At 43.1% G+C, this 21635-nt stretch overlaps 1 protein-coding gene across 1 annotated transcript in view; it reads left to right on the forward strand.

Annotated features, from left to right (window-relative positions):
- The window catches only part of LOC115312126 (A disintegrin and metalloproteinase with thrombospondin motifs 16-like), a 189702-nt gene that overhangs the window by 97975 nt on the left and 70092 nt on the right, over positions 1 to 21635 (forward strand). The window contains exons 7-8 of the mRNA XM_040216799.1: positions 14889 to 14960; positions 15097 to 15236. Of these exons, the coding sequence (XP_040072733.1) occupies positions 14889 to 14960; positions 15097 to 15236 (212 nt within the window). The remainder of the gene's footprint in view (positions 1 to 14888; positions 14961 to 15096; positions 15237 to 21635) is intronic.

A 21635-nucleotide genomic window follows, 5' to 3' on the forward strand; every position in this document is an offset into this window, starting at 1 on the left:
GCTTTTTACGCCCCTCATCAGGACGCACAGCTTCTTTTCCTCGCTGGCCACGGGGTCGCCGCGGGAGCTCAGGCGTAAAACGTCTTCTACAAAGCTGGCGAGGTTCTCATTCTGTTCCTGGGTCCTCGATTGTAGCAGATCTTCGGCCCTCTCTCTTCGGTGTCGACTGGTGAAGGTACGCGTCAACCCATTCTTGTGAAGGTCCCACGAACTGACGCAGGCTTCGTGGCATTCGAACCAGCTGTTTGTAGTACCTTCAAGCGAAAAATAGAGGTTCTGTAGGCGCTGCTCGTTACTCTACCCGTTGTGGCGGGCCACGTGATTGTACTGGTTGATCCAGCCTTCGACGTCCTCGTAGATCTCTCCGAGGAAAAGAGTAGGAGTCCGCGGAGCGACGGGCAGGACGACGACGGGCGGGGTGGTAAACGTCGGGATCTTGTTTTTGGGTTCTGCAGCAGGGGAGCCAAGTCGGGGGACTGACCTCTGGTATGACGGATGCTTCGGGCTTCGGCGTTTTCTGTGGAGGGTAGTTTTCAGGGGCTAAGCATCTCACTTGGTAGGGATGTCTTTGGAGGGGTACGCACCGCGGGCATAGAATGCGATACCCCTCACCTCCACCAAATTGTCAGGAACAACAAGTGACGAGGCGACGAAAACTGAAGTAAACTAAACGTCTAATGACGCGACCTTTTGAAAAAAAAAATGAAACAGAAGATAGTAATAGAGCGCCGCGGGCGTCGAAGTAGGCTTAACAGCGGGATCGGACGCTGGGGTGAGACTGACCTCGGCTGGCCACGCGGAGGCCCTTTTGTACACGCGTGAGTTTCTTTAACGATCGGCCTAGAGGGTTCGGCACGTAGAAAAGTTTGACCCAGAAAAAGCAACACGGTTCTTGAATTTACCAGGATATGACATTACAGAGTCAGCAAAAATGTGTACTTGCGGCCACGCATCAAACCCTGGCTTTCTGCGTGGAATGAAAGCACGATAACCATTGGGCCGCGAGCCCGCTGCTGCTTGGTCAGGTGCGGGCGCGGCAATATTTACATTCCAAAGTAGTACATGGGCTTAAAGTACGTGAAATATTTCTTCGCGAGGACTCTTAAATTTACAATAATCAGATGCATTTACCATATTCTCCGGCAGGTAATTGCATTTCATAATAAACAGAGTTAAAAGAGTCTTGGAAGGCTGCTTGGTGCGACATGAGGGCATACGGAATCTGCGCTGGTGATCGTACCTAGGAAAAAGTTCGGGAAGGGGAGGGCGGCCGGGGGGGGGGGGGGGGGGGGGAGAGAAAAACTTTGACTTTTAAGATACGCATTATGGTTGTATATTCGGTGAAGTAGGATCAATCGCCAAACTTTGAGTCTGACAGAAAGAGCTGCGAGATCAGCTTTAGATTTCCGAACTGTCACACTAGACGTAAAAAACAAGTTCAAAATATAAGTCCAGCGGGTTGGTATTGGATATATTCGACTTTTTTAATGACGTAATCTTGCCAGGAGCTGAATACTATGCCAGCGTATTCTACCGTCGATGAATGAAGGACATGTGAGCTTCCAACCGAACATCAATATGTGCTAAATATATTTGGTTTCTAGGAGAAACCGGTGTGGAATTGGCTTTTCACACAATGTATTTAATATGCTGATTGCAACCTAAATTTAAGTTATTTCTACACCTAGATATTTTCTCGACTGAAGATGACGAGAGCACGAAGAGTTAACTGAAAATAAACGTGGAATCGACGAGCTTCGGCTAAACAAAATAAAGAACGAGCGTCGAGGCAGCAGAAAGGCGGTCTGGGATTTGGCGGCGTAACAGCAAGCGTAACAGACTGACTGACTCGACAAGGTCACGGGCAGCTCCTTATCTACCATGCGTCCCTATCTCGAAAATTTGGCAAAAAAAGGTTCGAGCGTAGCGCGCTTGGGGCGAGAATGAACTGGCACTTTCGAGAACAAGAAATAAGGAATAAAAGATGAAAGTTACGTCCTGAGCAAGAATAAACGCGAATCTTCTTGAAGTCCGTGACCGAGCGATGCTTTCTCGGCCTTGCGGGCGGCAATATTTATAATCACCTACTGTTTCGGGATCGAGCTGTTAAGTGAGTATCACTTTCTGCTGGGAAAATGTTGGAAGTTCGGTTGTTGAAGTGTTGATACTCATTTACCAATTCTCGCAGCATCATGCAGAATAATTTATGTCAGGCTGCAGTCTCTAGCGATCGTCTTTGGTAACTATGCGCCTATGAATTACGCCGTCATCTGCGAAAATTTTGAAATTAGAGCAGGTTAAATTTGAGAGCACATTTATATAGATTATTGAAAGAAGTGGGTCGAGAGCCGATCCCTGGGAAACTTCTCATTTTAATATAAATCTATGAGATGAGCCATTACGAACTGAGACTGATCGGGTTCTGTCGCAAAGAAGTGCCTAGATTCATACAAGAATTGACTGCTAAACGGTAAGAGCTTCCTAAGTTTTTTTTTGTTGTTAAAAGCAGGTGAGGGACACGATCAAACGCCCCTAAAAATTAAAAAAATAGCATCAATGTTTGTATGACAGTGGATGCTGTCGTGCCCATCATTAAGAAATAAAAAAATGGAGTCTCGCATGATTGTTTTTTACAGAAACCGGGCTATTTAGTGAAGAAAACTGCATACCTGAGAGGCTACTAACGACGTGACGAGATAAGATGTTCAAGGAGCGTTCGGGGTGGGTTGCTTAGAGACATGGGGTCATACTTATTAGGAGAAATGAGGTCTCCAGACTTAAAAACAGGAATAATCTTTGCGTGTTTCCAGTCTCTAAGTGTTAATCCCTGATCTGAACTTTGTTAGGTTAATATTGGCAGCAGGATACTGCAGGATGGCAAAGTGAGTTTTAGTAGTTTGGACGTAATACCTCTACTTCCCGGACTAGAAAATTGGATACGTTGAATATAAGCTGGCTAATCCCGTGGGAAACGGCGCTTATTTCATCAAGAAGTGCACCACTCTGGCTTACGTAACATACCGTCTTGTTTTTAACTAACAGATATGTTTTAAAAAAGCCGTGAAAGTCACACTTCTGCGGTTTCCGCAGGTGAGTTATACGGTCAAGTGGACGTAGTATGGGGGGCTAATTGTAACGATCAATCGTCTAATTAATTAGAATTCGTTCATTTACTTTTAGATATTGAAAACAGACATATGGTTCCAATTAGAAACTTGCTCAACCTCGGCGAAAATCAGTAAATGACTTTCTAATTGAAACCAAATAGTATATCTTAATTAATTAAAACGTTAATTAGCGAGTTTTAAATAATTGGCCAACTACTTGTTACGATTAGTCTCTATACTATGTCCCGCTGGCCGTATAACTCACCTGCACAAACCGCTTAAGTGCAACCCTTACGGCTTTTTTTAAACACATCTGCTAAAACAAAATAAAAGCTGTATGAAGGCAGAGTTATGAAATCTTCGCTAAAATCCTCACCTAAGAATTGAGTAAGATTAATTGCACTTTCCAGGTTAGACAACGGGTTACTATTACATCAATAAGGCTACGTAAAGCGTACTCATTTTTCAGGCGGCTGATGATTTTCTAAAAATTTCTAGAATTAGAGCTCAAGAATTTTTAAGCCTCCCCCATAGAATCGCTCTTTTGGATTTTTAATTCTATCTTCCCAAAGTTTAGAATGGCTTAGCTATTTTTCTTGAACGAATCTGTTATGTTCGCCATTCTTGCCCTAGAATAAAGTCGTTTTTTTTTTTTATTATTAAAACGTTTTTACTGATTGCCGAGTACACCAACACTTCTGATGGCACCATGACAGAACAGCACACGACATAACAGCACGCGACAAAACAGCACGGTCAAAACAGCACGCGTCAAAACAGCACAGCGTCAAAACAGCACGGCGACAAAACAGCACGCGTCAAGATAGCACACGACAAAACAGCACAGCGTCAAAACGGCACAGCGACAGAAGAGCACATGCCAAAACAGCACGGCGTCAAAACAGCACGCGTCAAAATAGCACGCGGCAAAAGAGCACAGGGTCAAAGCGTCAAAACATGACATTGACAATATAGCTAGGGTTCGGCATTTTCGGTCTGTATTATTTTAAATTCCGCGCACTTTTTTTCGGTTTTTATTCCAAACAAAAGGTTTCGGTTTATTGCGGTGAATAGTTGTAGCCTCATAAACTTCTCTGTTATATTAGGGTTTATTGACGAAAGCCAGTATACTAACGAAAATGCAATAATTAAAAGCGTTTGCGTAAAACGTCAATTGAGTACCAGGTACTGGTCTTTTTATTTGTTGCCATCTTTGGCAGCCGACGCGACCTGTTCTGTAAGACGCACTGGGTACTTATCGTAATGTGACATGATCGTCGTGTGCTCGTATTTGTACACAGGACGAGCATGAGCTTCAGTACCACTTCGGTCGGAGAGGCGAATATCAAAATGGAGAAATTAGCAAGCATTGTACTCGATGCGTTTTCCCCTTTTTTCACGATTGCAAGAGGTGATAAATTCGCGCCGACGGCAGAAACGAAAATAAAACACTCGTATTTATGCCATACTCTAGTAGACGGAAGGTAGGGGTGTTAGACAATGCGCGGCATTTACGGACGCTCTTGATTTCCGTTGTTTGATTTCACGATTAAAGCCTCTTCTTTTAACAAAGAATTCGGCACAAATCCCTATCAGAGGAAAAACCCAGATTTCGTCCTGTGGACCCCTGCGCCCCCGGAGCTTTTGTTGAAAGGTGAACCGATCTAGAAGAGAAGCTGAAAACTGCGAAAGGAAGTGGTGATATGGTCAGTAATGAGTAGGGTTCCGTGTTTTCGGAGTTTAGTTTTCGTCAAGTTCAGAGGGTGTCTTTCTCAGTTTATTTTTTGCCGAAAATTCGGAGTTTATCGGAGTTTATTTTTGTTTGATTCCGAATTCTGCGAATTTCAGAGTTCAATTTCGCAGTGTTTCTTAATAAAAAGAAACAAATAATATGCAAATGTAAACGTATGCTGGACAAAAAATAAAAAAACGCGATTGTAACATAATATTTTCTTCAGTTGGATTTGGCGTTGGTGCCATTACTACTGGCAATACTAATTTGTCCTAGACCAAGAGTGGCACACAAGTGTTATTTAGATAAATGTCGATACATTAAAATCAATAACCTATTGAAGGTAGTCGCTGGGAGGCCTGTATTCATTCCATGCTGTTCCATCAACCTACCGCGCGGCCGCAAGAGGTAGTGTGGAAAAGGATGAAATAGAGAAGTTTCAACTGTCCTCTTCCCCACTTTATGTAATTTCTATGGTCCATAGCTTTCACGGTAACAAAAACACAACCTCTCCTTTCTCTCAGGCACAAATAGTATGACCCAAACCGGAACCACAAACAGTGACGTTTGTCTTGACCCGACGGTACAATGACCTGCTGTCCTGGCCGAAATTTGAAAGATATGTGTGGTGGCATTTTCCCAGGACCATTCAGTCTACGCGCTGATGAAGCCATTAATTGTAAAATATATTTGTGTGTGTGTGTGTGTGGGTGTGGGGGGGGGGGAGGGAATTTGCACATCGAAATTCAAAGTTTATCAGATAAATCCGAATAGACGAAACTTTTATCGGCGGGTGTTTTCGAATTTATCCGAAAACACAAAACCCTAGTTAGAGTCACATTCTCCCCCCCCCCCCCCCCCCACACACACACACACCACTCCAAACACCCTCGAAAATACTAAACTTTTTCAGCTAAGATTGAATTCGAAAAAATGAATTCGGTGTACTTTTACCGGTTGTATTCAGGCTAACCCGAAAACGCTGAACCCTAAATATAGCATTTGAAGTTAAAAAATGCACGTCGCAAATAAGGCACTGTAAAGGAACTTAGGTTCTAGGTCAATTTGTCGAAAGCCAACTCGTCGGCGGCCAATTTTTCGAATCTGTTCTTTTGGAAGCAAGTTCGGACTGGGGAGTATACTCGATGGGCGCATGATCGACGGTTCCCTGGGCAGTACCGAAGCCCCCCCTGGTGCGTTTCCTGACTATTTTGTAGCGTGACCTTCACTGGCCGAGGTTGAGCAGTTTCGCTGGCTCGCCTAATGAGCCGTGCTCCGTGCTGCGCATGCGCGAGGAGCAGGGACGTCATACGGTGCACAGCTGGCACGCCGGAGCCGACACCGCCGCGCGCTCCGCCGCCGCCGCGCCCGCCTCGCCGGTCTGTGCATTCCAGAGGAGTGACGTCACAGCCGCGGCAGACGCACTGGCGTCACCGCGTGCCCAGCTGTGCGCTACGTTGCGCAGTAGGCAAGTCTGACGCTGCACCGCAGCCACTTGATAGCGCCTCGCATTTTGTGCGCATAAGCTCACGCTGCGCATATCCTGGCATAGCCGAGCTAAGCCACCGCAATTTTTTCCAACAGTTTTGCTCATTTTGACGCGCAAGTTTGCTGGTGATATCGTCGACAATAAATAATTCAATAGCACGGCAATGTACTGTCGTTAGTTGTTAAAAGAAAAATAAAAGAAAGCGTGTGCAGCAACGGTGTGTTCAACCCATGCTGCAGTGTAAGGCCACAGCATTGAGGCTGCGGCATGTTACCGCTTCACCGGTTTCCCCTCGATCAAGGCCCTTCGTCGGCAATAATCTGTGAATTTAACTCAAAACGTACAACTTCTCGCCTGCAAGCTCCAGCCGCGTGCTTCCATGAGATTTTATTCACGGCGAATGAACCTTGCAGAATCGGTGCCCATGGTACACCTTGAATACGCTCCACATTAAAGTCATCTTATCTTACCGGTTCTATCAATGCATCTGTAATCAACGCATCTCCCGGTTGGTTTTTTTTTTTTTTTTTGGGGGGGGGCGGTTTACGCTTAGGTGGTGATTACGAAACGGCGAGTACTACGGAACCTCACCCGACCGCCACAAACCAGGCAGTTCATAACTTTAACCTATAGATATCTTTTTCCCAATAACTTTTTCTCTTTCCCTGATACTTCAAAAAAGACCAGACAACGCAGCAAACATCGACGCGCAGGTATCCCCTCTAGCTACCCAATCTCTTCAAAGATTAGCGTAGTTAAGTAGTAGTAACTACTGCTAACTTTATCGGTTTTTAGCAAGCACTCAGCAGCAGCACTCGGGACACTGACTTCAGTGCGGTCCCGTCGCCGCCAGCGTACATTTTTCGTAATGGTTCTCCACTAGCTCTTAAATAATGCCATGCAATGTCCAACCCTTTTTCCTTATGTTCTGTTTTGTTTTCATAAAACGCTACCTATTACAGCCTTTTTACATGCGTGCTGTTTTTTCGCTGTGCTGTTTTGACGCCGTGCTGTTTTGGCACGTGCTCTACTGTCGCTGTGCCGTTTTGACGCCTTGCTGTTTTGTCGCGTGCTGTTTTGACGCGTGCTGTTTTGTCGCCGTGCTGTTTTGACGCTGTGCTGTTTTGACGCGTGCTGTTTTGACCGTGCTGTTTTATCGCGTGCTGTTTTGTCGTGTGCTGTTCTGTCGCGTTCCCACTTCTGATAGCTAGTTATTTTTATTTTTAGGATAAATAGACTCAGAATTTCTAAAAGCTTGTTTTTGATCACGCTCCTGCTCTATTTTACTGATCTGAGATATTAGGAACCTTGAAAGTCAAGGAGGAACGTTTGAATAGTTTAAGCGAGCTCAGAAGAATATGCTCTAGGATAGTTAAAAATGAGTTTGTTGTCGCAACATTTTTCAGGAACATCAATGTTAGCAATTACCAAGACAATTTTATTATCACTCATTGCATCAACGGCATGAACAGATGATATTAGGTCAGGAATCAATGCAAAAAATAAGTCAAGAACAGAATATTCACGCGTGTAAACTAACACAACTCAATGAAGTGGACAACCTCTGCAAAGGTCCAAGAAGTCTCTATAGTGCGAAATATTTTTGCTATATCTAGCAGACGCACGATCAGTTCACTCAATTCCAGGGTAAATAAAATCCCCTCCCCCCCAAAAATACGGGGCACTGAGGATAACGCAGCGTTACAAAATTAAGAATCTTATAAATCTTTAAATGAGCATGACATCACGACCTGGGGTCTATAAGAAACGCCTATCAAGATATGAAAAAATGCCAGCTTGACTCGAACAAAACATATTTTATTATCAGCCTGTAAACTGAGAACTTCCTGAACGAATTACTTTATAATTGCCACAAGTACGCCAGCCCCCGGGAAAGAAATATGTCTGTCCAGTGAATGGTCAGGCCACTTTGTACTGATTGTTGGCCATTAGATTTATTACTTCAAAGCCACGTTTCGGTCCATAAACTAACCTGAGGGCAGTATATTTCAACAGCATCATTAGACTCATCTTGCTTTGATAACGAACTTCGGAAATTGGAAACAAGGAACCTCAACTGGAGACCTTACAATTACGGCTAGACCGTCGATCGCGCTCATTTACAATCGGAAGCACAAGACTGAACATCGCGTTTAGTAATTCAACGAATTGACTCAGGTAAGGGTCATCACAAAACAAATTTTCGTCAATGAACAGTTTATCAAAACTGGGTCGTGCTCTTTTGAGAGCTTCGCGATGCGGTTTGCGAAATTTCATTGCTTCCTTCTTGCTTTCTAAATATTAAAAGAAAAGTGCTCCTCGGTCTATACATTTGGCGACGGAACGTTCCGTAAAGTCGGAGCTCTACCTTGTAATTCTTGTTTCTTTTTTTTCAAAGCCGTGAAAATTTACAACCCCACGAGTGAACCCATCCCGTTTTCTAGCAATACGACGTGCTCGTACAATTTCGCCGGGGTATACCTTAAGTGCCTTTTAAAAAATCGATAACAATTTGCTCGGTTCGATCCTATAATTCCCCGCGTTCTTTTAGGATCCATTCAAAAACAATATTGCAGGCCGTTATAAGAACATTCACGTGCCCTGCTACTGTCCCAAAATTTTTACGTCACAAATAACCTCCGTAGGTTGTTATCGAGTAATTTAAAATTCTGTACAATGGCAATGATGTCGTCCAGAAACCATGACTGATCGTCCCCCTTTTTTTAGAGCGCAGCTCTTAGGCGCCCGATTACGGCTTGAACGGCGTCAGCGTCGCCGTCGCCGTCGCCGATGACGCAACCAAGGTCACCCCAAGGTGACGTGACCCCCAGGAAACGTGACCCCCAAGGTCACGTGACCCCTCTGAAGGTCGCCCCAAGGTCACGTGGCCCCCAAGGTCTCGTGACCCCCGAGGTCACGTGACCCCCCGAGGTCACGTGGCTCCCAGGTCGCGTGGCCCCCTCCCCGAGGTCACGTGACCCCTCCCCCTGAGGTCAGGTGACCCCCCCGGAGCATATCAAAGAATGAGGGGAGGAGGAGGAGAAGGAGGAGAAGGGGTCTGCCCTCCCCTCAGTACCCTTCCCCCCTCCTCCTCAAGAGCTGCGCTCCAATTCGGCGTTACAGGGAGTTGTAAACGGCTTTCACTTTTTTCTACCCGAATCACTCTTTTTTTAAGGTTCTGAACGCCCACTGTGATACAAATAAGCTTTTCCATAATTTCTTTATGGTAGTCTCTTGTACTCTGCAGGGGTTTGTCGAGCGTAGACGGAAGTTTGCCTAACTGTTTGTTGGTCCTCGGATTCGTCTAAAGATGGTTTGCTAGAATGAAGAAGAAGCAAACGCACACCGTGACGAATATCAATCAGATTTTCTGTAGCGGCAAACAAAGACTAGGCGACAACAAACTTTTTTGTATTTGCGGCGCGAGCTCAAAAAATGCACCCAATACGAGCACGATAGGCAGCAAGTGAGATGCCCTCGACAGGAGGCACACTGAACACTTAAAACAAAAACACACTTTGAGAATTGCGGCCAAGAAAACAATAAGAGAAAATGATGCAGTGTTCATACCCACGACATGTAAGAGACGTCTGATAAGCACTAATGTCAAGGAGGCCTCAAATCCAAAAAAGTGCAGCTCAATTGTCTGTTTTGTAGCACATAGGATGCGATGGTGCCGCCTCCGTGGGACAGAGACTGTGTTGCAGAATAACTGGGCCAGGTGTCCGACCTTTAGCGCCGGTGAAATGATGCAGAAGCTTCGCAGAAATGATCGCCGTCAAGCGCACCCTCTCTGATTGAAACTAGTGATCGTAGAGTGTAATGCTGCGAGATGTATCATACGTTTGATAGGCACGTCAGCAAACAAGGACGCCAATCCCTATTAAGAGCAGCACGACCGTCTGTTTCGTAGCACATAACATGCGATGGTGCCACAGTTGCGGGCCAAATTTTACGTTTCAGGATGAAGGGGCCCAATGTCCGATCTTCAGCAACGGTAGAACGACGCGGAAGCTTCGCAGAAATCATCGCCGTCGTGCGCAGTCTCGCTGGTCCAAACTGGTGGTCGTAGAGCGGAATGCTGCAAGAGGTAACAGACTTTCGATAAGAACTTCAGCCAAAGAAAGCCGCAAATCTCAATAAAGTGCAGCGCGACCCTCTGACTTGTAGCAGCGAAGATGCGATGGTGCCGCCACTATGGGGCATAATTTGTATTGCAGGATGACAGGGTCCGATGCTAGATCTTCATGGACGGTTAAATGACAGAAGCTTCGCAAAAATGATCACCGAGGAGCGAAGCCTTGCTGGTGGAGACTGGTGGGCGTAAAGCGGAATGCTGAGAGATGTGACAGACGTTTGATCAGCACTTCAGCCAAGGAGGCCGGAAATCTCAACGAACTGCAGCATAACGGTCAGATTTGTAGCACAAAGCATGCGAAGGTGCCCACACCGTTGGGTATGTTTTGTGTTGCCGGATGACAAAGTCTGTACTGGCTTTGATGTCATATTTTTAGCAACAGTTAAACGACAGAAGCTTTAAAAAAATTATTGCCGACGAGCGACGCCTCGCTGGTCGGAACTGGTGGGCGTAAAGCGGAATGCTGAGAGAAGTAACAAAGTGCGATGAGCACTTCAGCCGAGGAGGTCGCAAAATCGAATTAAAAAAAACAAACAAACAAGGACGTATTTAAATAACGATTCATTTTCAAAACTAGTGAGCCGTGTGTCGAGCAGAACACATATGGTTTCCTCAAAATCCCAGGTGAGATGAAGGTGGTTTGATATCGGTATGTTTAAGCTGGATGCTTCGCCGTCTGAGTGCTTCACTATCATTGCTATCGCTGTCCTTATACGCATGGCAGGAGAAGAGTCTTCAGGTCCAGTCGAGAAGTCCTTTGATCTCAAAGGATTGAGTACGTGTGTACAAAAGGCGAAATCATTTTTCCGTCGAATGGGCTGGAGGAGGGAGGCGTTTCGATTTGTTTTCTCTTAGTAATGCTGCGGCCTTACTTTGAAGCTCCATGACGATTGCGACCATTTCTGATGATTTTGCTTTTGTGTCATATTTTTCGCTCACTCAATACTGCAACCGGGACATTCGTGTCAGAAGAGAAAGTCCATGGCGAGCTGGGTACCAAACATTATGATCTAAACCCTCAGACAAAAAGTAAACACTTGAATGATGTATGCTAGTTTATTTCTTCCCACCCAAGAGTGAAAAGAATGTATCACTATTTCGGGTACCTATCGATCTTATGCCAGCGGGAGACGGAATTTTAAAAAAAAAAAAACCTTAATTGGTCGTTTTTGGGAGCACTTGTAGTGGGCTCACTAAAGCACTGCGTGCTTTTGTGTTGTGCCTGTGGCCAGAGTCCAGGGTTTGCAATTAATGAATAGTTAATAGGCCTTATAAAGTTTGATTGAATTTATGCTAGGTTTCATTAGTTGATTATGATTATTGTTTTTCAATACTTTATATAAAAACGAATAGGAAATTTAAGAACAATCTACTATACATACGAGGTTTTATGTGCTTGATTTCTTACTACACACGTTTCCCCAAATTACGTGATGAGAGAAGAGGGGGAAGTTTATCAGGCCGATATAATGATTAGTGTTTTGTTATTCTGATATTGGGTAATTATTACCTATCGTATGGCCGTGTCCTTAGTGGATGATGTAATTGGAAAGCAAGTTATGCAAAAACGGTCATTTTAATCAAATTTTAAGGCAACAGAAGTGATCTTGCTGATTTCGACAATGGTACACAAGAATAAAGCAGACAGCTCACGAAAATTTTGCCGATGGCAACCGACACTTCAGCAAAAAGCCTGTTTTTTTATTGTATCACACTCGCGTAGATTGCTTCTGCCCACTAAACAGGCTACTGCACTAAAGCCTTCCAACAGGTCATTGAGAGCTTTTCTTGTAAGTAAAAGTGCTTCACCCAACACAGGGATGGGCAGTATTTCAAATACAAGTATTTGAAATACGTATTTCAAATACTTTGAGTATTTTGAATTTGTATTTAATTACAAATTTGGGAATGTATTTGACATGTGTATTTAAATACTAAAACATGAGTATTTCAAATACAATCGTAATTAAATACAATTTTGTGGGCGAAAATACATCTTGTTTTTATGGATGTGGTTGTAAGATATAGTCTCCATCCTTTATTCGGCCATGTGGCTTTTTTTCCTTTTCTCCTCCGGCTTTATTTTAAAGGCACTGTCCAGATCAGGAAGAAAACTACTTTCTGCGCCGAATGCAGTGTTTTTCAATCAAGCACAAGCTTTTAGTGACTTTGTGATTGCGGTGCTAGTCCAGGGCAAGAATAGTGACGAAATCGACGTTCACAGGCAGACTGGCTAAATAAGTGCCTGTGACAACTTGTGATGCTTTCTAGCCTGATTTCCATCCATATTTGTGCCTGGAACATTCTAAATGTGCGGGTCGTCCAGATTTTTGTAACCGGTGCGAGTTGCAACAATAAAAAATTCTCTAGCTAGTGTTGCGCGTCTTGGTCGTCTCAGCTCTTTGTTGGTCAATACCAAAATGTAATCGACAAAAAAAAAAGCTGCTTGAAGCTCTGTACGTTTTTTACCTATTACATCCAAGCTGATTACATTTTTTGTAATTATATTTTTATTACGTTAATAGAGCCTCGCACACTAACTCCCGAGTGTGCAATGCAAAATTAAAATGAGATACCCAGGAACCCGTTGCAGGTGTCCTGAAGTCGCTGATGCAAATTTTGAGGAATGTATTTGGAAAAGTATTTGAAGGAGACCAAATACATTTGATTGTATTTGTATCTTGTACTTAAATGCTTTTGTGGAATTGTAATTAGATTTGTAATTAAATACATTTTTGACAAAGTATTTTGTATTTGTATTTCGATACATATGTGCATGTATTTTGCCCATCCCTGACCCAACACAACCTGATAGAGGTTATCTGCCTGAATATTTTGGGCACGAAAATTAGGCCATAGACTGCGCAACTACATCGCCCCGAAATTTAAGGCACAGACATGAAGTTCTAGGCCATCAACAAATGTTTGAGGTAGGCTAACCAAATACGCAGGATTTCAGGATGAATATCCGCCATATCAACTTAGGGGGGGCCATCTAAAGATCTCTATCGGATATTATTGACCATGCAAATACCGTCAAATTGGTTTGAGATGAGATACACTGGAGTCAAAAATGGCTGAGCGTTCCCTGAAGTACGGCGTGTTGTTCGCGGCGGGTCACCAGCTGCGAAAACAAACCACTACGAGCGTTCGCGCGCACGGTGCTGTGTCGCTTGCAGTACAACACACCTATTGAAACGTGAGCACTTGTATGTGGGATGGGGCCATGAGGCTAAACAGTGGCGACGTGTCACGGGCATCCAAAAGGCGCACTCGCGGTAAGATCAATCGATGGCAGTGCTTGGGTGAGACGGAATATCCAGGCGCTTGTAACCAACACGACGTTTTCGCTCTTAATATTGAATGCGTGCCCCACCAGCAAAGGTATGCATTCGTTGCCCAGCTGCTCATCAGCGAAGGACAATAGAATGTAATGAAATTGTTTATAGGAAGGTGATCAGAAGGCGAGATTTGTCGATGCAAATTAAGAGTGCTTTGGATTCACGTCCAAAGCAAATAGAGGGCAGAAACAGCTTATTTTACATAAACGCGAAATATAATGTTTGGCCGTCGGCAATTTCTACCTTGTAACGAACGTTGAGATCACAATAGAAGCACCAGGGATATACAATTTAGATTGTCAGCGTTAATTCAGTATTTTACTAATCAAGAGGAACGCTGACCTACGGCTGTATGAACATTCTCAACGTTCATTTTATCATTTACCCTCGCTCGGTAGAGGAGCTCGTTCAGAAGATTAAAGCAAATCACAATACACAGATTTCACTAAGCGTTCCACGCATGGGTCATGCCGCCATAAGTTGAGTTCAGAGGAGGCTGGCGGCAGTACACAAAACGGTCGGGCCGTCTCGTGCCCTGTGCACGCATAGCTCCATCAAGGTCATCCCTCGTGCACAAAGATTGAAGTTCCCTGAGTGCATTTCGTCAGCAGTGGCGTAATGAAATTGGATGGTAAGATCAGTCTATTGGGTTCCCATAAGTCACTTCTCTACTACTAAGTTGCATGTCTAAATAAAAGGACCTCCAGTATTATGCCAGGCATAAAAGACGCCATCTATTCGCTAGCTCCATGCCCCCCCCCCCCCCCTAAAAAAAAATTTTGTTTAATAAAAAACGTAGTTTTTGCGAAAAAAAAATGTAAGCACCCTCTCAGTAACGTGCGCGTTTTGCGTAACGCGTGTTGTTGGCACTTCTGGCGGCTTCCCCCCAAAAAAAACCGTTCTGGGTACGGGTCTAGAAATATTCACTAACAAATTAGGCGTAGGAAGGATTGACAAAAAGTATTATTCAAAGAGTATTAGGGCCGTTATTTGAGAAACGATTTCGCAAACACGGCACATTGCGCAATAACGCTCTGGAATGTATGTTGTAATTGTTACCGTTTTTCTTTTTCTCAACTAGGTTAACATGCGTTTCGAAGACACTTCAGGTCCAAACATTCAATTCCTGCTCACCTCTATTCAACAGGAACAGGTAGGTGTCGCTTTCACAATTCTGTTTTTGCCGATTTATTTCCCCAGCCGAAAGCGTGAAAAGTAATAAATATATTGGAAAGAATAATCGTATGCGCACGTTCACTAAACACTTTAATATGTGTTTCTCTTTCTAGGGATTTGCGCAAACCTTTGTGGAATACGATATAGGCTGGCCAGATGCCAATAGAACCTATGCAGACGCAAACACAACATTTAAGAACCTTCTTGAAAAGTACGGAAGAAGCCCCGCAGATATTACGGTTGCTGTGACCGGGTAAGCAAGAAAATTATTCAAAATTAAACAACAAAACAAACGATAAAATAGCACAACGTTCGAAAGTATGCGACCTCTTAATAGAGTGCGTAAATATTTTTACTTAAAGTTGCTAGAGATATTCATCTAAAGATGAATATATCTATATAAAACACTTTATAATATATTAATGCTAATATTGGAAGTTAATATGTATGACATAATTCGGGAGTAGCTTCGCGTCTTGCTTCAAGCAGGCTTGACTAGAATAAGTAAAATCAGAAGCGCATCATAAGAACAACGGCCATCAGCTTGACACTAAAATAGTAAATAGTTTTTTTTATACCGCAACCCTAACCCTTGTGCACACAAGGAAATGGCGTCGTCGCCACTGCATGCACCGTACCAAAAATGTGTCTCAAGTTTTTTTTTTTTTGGTGCGCACATGTTTTCTGAAACTTGCCTCAAACCCTTTGCGTTGCCGTCTCGATTCATGAGGAGGTGGGAGTAAGCTAAACCAAGATAATCCGCATTCGAAAATTGTGGCTCTCAGAACCACGGCCGAATTCCGAGAACGATGAAAGCGTCCTCGACACTGCGAGTTTTTTTTATACAGAACCACACTTTTCCTATGGGAGAGCAATGGACATCCGACAAACTGTTTCAAAACCCCACCAATAGGAGCAACGATCGCCGGCAGCTTTATGCTTACGACGGGTACGCACCTCTCGGCCGAGGTCGGTACAAGACAGCTCGAATATGACACAACCGGTCGACCAACGAGTCGCATTATTAAATTGAAAGAAATATAAAGTGTTATTCAGGACCAAGCGCTCTTTTTTATGGTACGGTATTTTCTGTGTTAAGCAATACCTGCGACTACATCTTGGTATCGTTACAGGTCACGAGCGCGAGATTCTTGATTTGTATTGTTGGGGAGAAATGTTAGTCTAAATTTTGATTGATCAACGTGCAATAAACTTAAAGTTATATTTAGCGCTAACGTGCGCTGAAACTGTTTACGTCACTGTAAATCTTTTAATTATAAATGCTGAAAGTACCTGAAGCGTTGAGACGAATGAAATGCATAAAGCAGAGAAAAGTCAAAACTAGAATTAAAGATTAAAACAGCGCAAGGACACGGACAAGAACAAGAAGGTAGACAAACAGCGCCTTGTTTGTCTACCTTCTTGTTCTTGTCCGTGTCCTTGCGCTGTTTTAATCTTTAATCATGAAATACCAACTAGCCCAAACTTCTACTTTAATCAAAACTAGAAAGATACCCAAGTATAGATCATAAGAAAAAAAAGGTATTGCCCGACGTTTCGATGCCACTTCGGCCCCTTGATCGTAGGTGAGTGTTTTTGTCATTGTGGTAGTGTCATAAAGCCCGGTATAGTCGTCTTCTTTTAAAAAGGCCGCTATTTCTTCGTGTTTGTAGCTGATGAGGTATAGCTCGACGCACCCTGCATGACGCATCATAAACCAGACACGTGCGTGCTTGGAGCTGTCCCAGCTGACCGATTTATGTTTTCTTTGGTGTTTCCAATGTGCCAAGACTCTAAGAAAAGGCGTGTTTGACAGTTTCTTTCTCCGTGGCAAAAATACAGCTCTTGTTGAATGCGATATGGTGTGCCCCTTCTTCGCAACGTGTTCTGCCAGCACGTTACCCTGCACTTCATTCTTCTTGACGTCATATTGATACTGGCGTAGTCCTTCTGGGAAGATTTAGTTTTCCAAACGTATGATGGGGGGCTGTCGCCGCATCACAAGGAAGATAAAAAGATTTATTCCACCGGTTACTCAAATTCCTGTCACTCCACAAGTCAAGTGCTTTAATTCAGAGTCCATGCCTCTTATAGCAAAATATGACTTTTTGCGAATTATAATTTCTATGTCAATAGCCATTCACCAGGGCTTGATTGTATACCGGACGTCCTGTATATAAAAATAAAAACGTCAAGAATTGAGAGCTAAAGACCAATTGCTATTCTACCTGTCTTAACAGGTATTAGAAAATACGGGTACAAATTACGATGACTACCTTCTGCGATACATTTTCTTTGTTAAGTAATACCCAATATGGCTTCCGGCAAAAAAAGAGAACAATTACACTATTAGACGATTTTTCAGATTGCGTTAACGAAGAACTGGATAACAATAAGATTGCGCTAGAAGTGTTTCTAGATACATAAAAGGCTTTCGATACTACTTATCATTCCTTAATGCTAGATAAGCTTGGCAGATTACGTTTCAGAGGGCCTTTTTATAATTTTTAGGACTACTTAGGAATAGGCTGCAAGTAAAAATATTTAATAATGTAAGAGGTATAGCTGAAGTGGAATGCGGTGTGCCACAGGCAAGTAAATTGGGGCCCACGTTATTTAATATTTACCTAAATGATTGAGGAATTTTGTTGTTGTAGTCTAAGATACATCAGTATAGTGATGATACAGCGTTAGTTTTACCGTACGATAACTACAATGAGGCATGTTTTGTCTTTCAAAAAGATATAAATAAATATTGAATTGTTTAATGCAAATGTTATTTCAATTAATATTGTCAAAACTAAGTTATATATTTTCTTCCGAAATGCTCACAAACGAATTTCATCATCACCTTCAGTTTCACTTCATCGTCTCAGTGTATGAATTGTTACTGCGAACTCTTGCCTTATAATAAATCGGTCAAATGCTTATGTTTATATGTTGACGAACACCTGTCATGGAATCAACACGTTGAATATGTAACTATAAGACTGCGCGCCATTTCAGCTTTTTTATTAAAAATAAGATGTTTGCGTAGTACGAAGATAACATTACTAGTGTTTAGATATTTAGCAGAATCAAATTTACAATATGGGTTTACTTTATATGGGCACGGTTCGTGATACAAAAAAAATCAATACACAGAGTGTTAAAACATGGAATTAACAACACTGCATAAGGACCATCTTACGAAACGTTACAACTAGAAGATAAAGCGAAGTAACCAATGACTTTTTTTGTCAAGCTGTAAGACATGTGTTACGCTTATAAATTGCTATTATGACTGTATTTTTTAAACTTCAGGTTCGCAAGAAGATAAACATTTTACGGCGAACGGAGAGGTTTAAGATCCCTAGAGTGTAAACACAACACGGAAAGAAATGTAAATAATATAATATACCTTCTTTTTCAATAAACTACACGAGTATTTAATGTACCTAAGCTGCTTAAGAATGCTGAAAAAAGCAACTGAAATAATGATGTAATTTCTATGTTCCGTAAAATTCTGAGAGAATTGTTTTTGCGAATTTTGTTTTGTGGTGTCTGTTCCTGGCTGATTGTTTTTAACCTAGTGTACAATGTGACTGAGTGTCTCCTTGACCCATAGTTTTTTCAAGTATTTTCGTTTCTTTACTCCGGCTGCAGAATTATATTTTCGACATAGAACGTTTTGGTGCGTTCATATTTGTGGCATTTTGTTTTCTTGTATTGAGCGTAAGTACATTCGTTATATTTGTTTATTTCCATGGTGCAGGCGTTCGTTGAATTTTCATGTTTACATAGAGCTTATTTGTAACTCTATTTTTGCTGGTTGTCTGGCCCAACGCACAAGCAGGAAGCTGCTTTAGTAGGTCAGCACTATTGTCTCTGGAAATTTTTATTTCAATGAAACATTATTTTTATTCTTATTATAGCACGTTGGGGAAAGTAGGCACTTCCCGGAACGCGTATGCCAGCCTCACTGTCACGTCAAATATGACGATGTGCAAGGAGCCGCGATGGCAGAACATGTTGGCAAGAGGGGTCACACGATTGCTTTAACAGTTGCTTTATTCTTGACACGGAGAAAAACTGGCGAAGACGCCTTTTTATTAGAGTCTTTGCAGATTCAAAACTTCTAAGACAACATAAACTGGTCAGCTGAATCGTTTTCAAGCCCTTAGGTGTATGGTTCACGATGCGTCATGCGGGGTGCGTCGAGCGAAACCTCATCAGCAACAAACACGAAAAAACAACCGTCACTTGAAAAGTAGACGACAACACCAAGTACTGTGCATAACGACAACAAGAACAAAAACAGTCACCCGTTGATCGAGGATCGAGGGGCCGAGCTGACCTTGAGACGTTGGGATCTTCATTACTTTCTTACTTGCGGGTTAGAGCCATTGCCTCCATATTTTTATCATTCCTAAAACGGTGGATGTCCACCAAAATGTTTACTTTCAAGTCTTGATGATGTGATACAAAACGTTGATACTGAGTATTACGTCCTCAAGCGGTTCCCGTGCGACCTCACGTCCCGTGAGTGCTAGACCATACATCTTGCACGTCAAGGTAACTTTGACTAGCGTGCAAATTCTCGTGCTGGCTCACACGACCAGTAACGTAGTATCCAGGTGCCCAAGTTGCAATCGTATATAGGAAAGGGCACAAGAGATCATGATTCGTCGCCGTGGTAAGTCTCGTCGCTCGACAGGATGGCATCGCAGAGCAAATGTTTTCTTTTAATATTTTCGAATATCTTCTTAACCACAAGTTTTAGGACAAAACGTGGTGATTGTTCAGCTTTGATCTTCTTAAACACGTCAGTATCTATTAGTTTTTTTTCTGCACAATTTGTAGAAGTATTCGCATGGCAACAGTTCGATTGTAACTCGTAGCACGGTGTTTATTTAACTCAACATTGCCAGACAGGGGCTTAAAATATTATAAAATAAAACTGTCAGAAAAGAGACGGGAACAACATTAATGAGCACGGAATCGTAGGATGGTCTTTATTGCCCAAGATGTTGAAGGTTTGTATGCAGTATCTTTGTTATTCGGATCGTTTTCCCATGTTCGCTTGGTTAAAATTGGACTGGTTCCGTGTTTTCCATGGTATGTTTCTGTTTCTTTAACTCTGCTTTGTTTTTAAGTTTACTGTTTCCACTGATTGCGTGTTTTTCGGTGTTTTACACATTAAAATATGGATGTGTTGAGCTTATGTAAAGAAAACCGGACACCTGTGTGCGACTCCATACACTTCACGAAACATGCGCGGGACCCGAGTACTCGGAAAACGTCCCGGTACCGACAAGGCAAGGAAACGAGATGAGGGGTGTGATACCGAAGAAAACAACAGCCTCACGGTCAATTCAATGCTGGCTTCATTCCGGGTTAAGGGGGAGGGGGTGCAGGAATTTTAATTTTAAAGGGTAACTTCAGTCGAAAGTCTAAACAAAATAAATTATTGGCACTGATTTACGAAGTCTTAAAACTAGCACCTCCAACATCTTATACTAACGAAAAACCGCGATCCACCTTAAATTCGGTATTCAAAAAGAAGCCTCTATTCTACGCTGGGAAGGTGGTTGGACAGCGAAGCTGTGCTATCACCTGAAACGATTGCCCACTGCTCTATGGACCCTCTCATGGCGAATACCATTAGGTGGTGCTCCTGTCTTTGACGTGGCAGAGAACGTCCTGTTAATAAAATGAGTGAACAAAGGCCACCTTAACACCGCTGCTTAAAATGTAGATGAACCGTTTAACCACCCATTCTCCAGATTAACGCCAAAATAACGAAGGAGTACGATATCTGTTCAAAGGTTTCTAGGCGACACAAGCAACCGAATTACGTCCTCCAAATGTAAAATTGTACAGCCGAAGGCCCTCGTTAAATCTTAAAACTTCTTTCCCATTTAGTATTTATGCTTTCTAGCACTGGTGACATAAAGAAGCTGAACAGGCTTGAAAAGACTGTGCGACCGGAAGTCGTTTGTGACACAAGCGGCAGTTTTGTTTTTAAACAACAAAAATGTCTATACAGAATGATTGACGAAAGAAAAATATAATACCTGTAATATTAAAAGTAAACGTGGTTGTGTGGATATATATACAGCGTGTAGTTGATCAGCTTTTTCAAAGTTACGACCTGTCACTCGCTGTAGGAGAGCAATTTAGCGAGTGCAGTACAACCGCTAGCCTGGTGTCTTTAGCGTGCACCACGCAGTAGTGATACACGACCGCACGCTGGTACGATGCTCATCCAGATCTGAATGGGCAGGGGTGGGGGGGGGGGGGGGGATTGACCCATGACCCCTGCGTTCCGCAGCGCGAGCTTTCACTCCACGTGCTCCGAGCAGGTGTGCGATAGACCACTCGGCCACCAATCTCCCTTAAATGACCTGTACCACACCTTTTTATAGAGAAGCTATATATCAGGGGGGGGGGGGGGGGGGGACTCGCAGGTGGGATTTTTTGGGGGGGGTCGTTCACACAAAACCCACGCGCGTGCCTTATCACCGTTCGTGCATGTCTTGTCCTTTAAAATGTGGCTCTGACACTTCTTTCAATAAGAAAACCACAAAACAATGTCAAAACCACGCGATAAATTATAAAGCGCTCGCGAACGATGGTAAACATGTAGCACTCCCCGCACGCGTTTTTCGGT

Source organism: Ixodes scapularis, unplaced genomic scaffold (genome assembly GCF_016920785.2).
Source record: "Ixodes scapularis isolate PalLabHiFi unplaced genomic scaffold, ASM1692078v2 PGA_scaffold4__175_contigs__length_147842914, whole genome shotgun sequence".
Taxonomy (NCBI): domain Eukaryota; kingdom Metazoa; phylum Arthropoda; class Arachnida; order Ixodida; family Ixodidae; genus Ixodes; species Ixodes scapularis.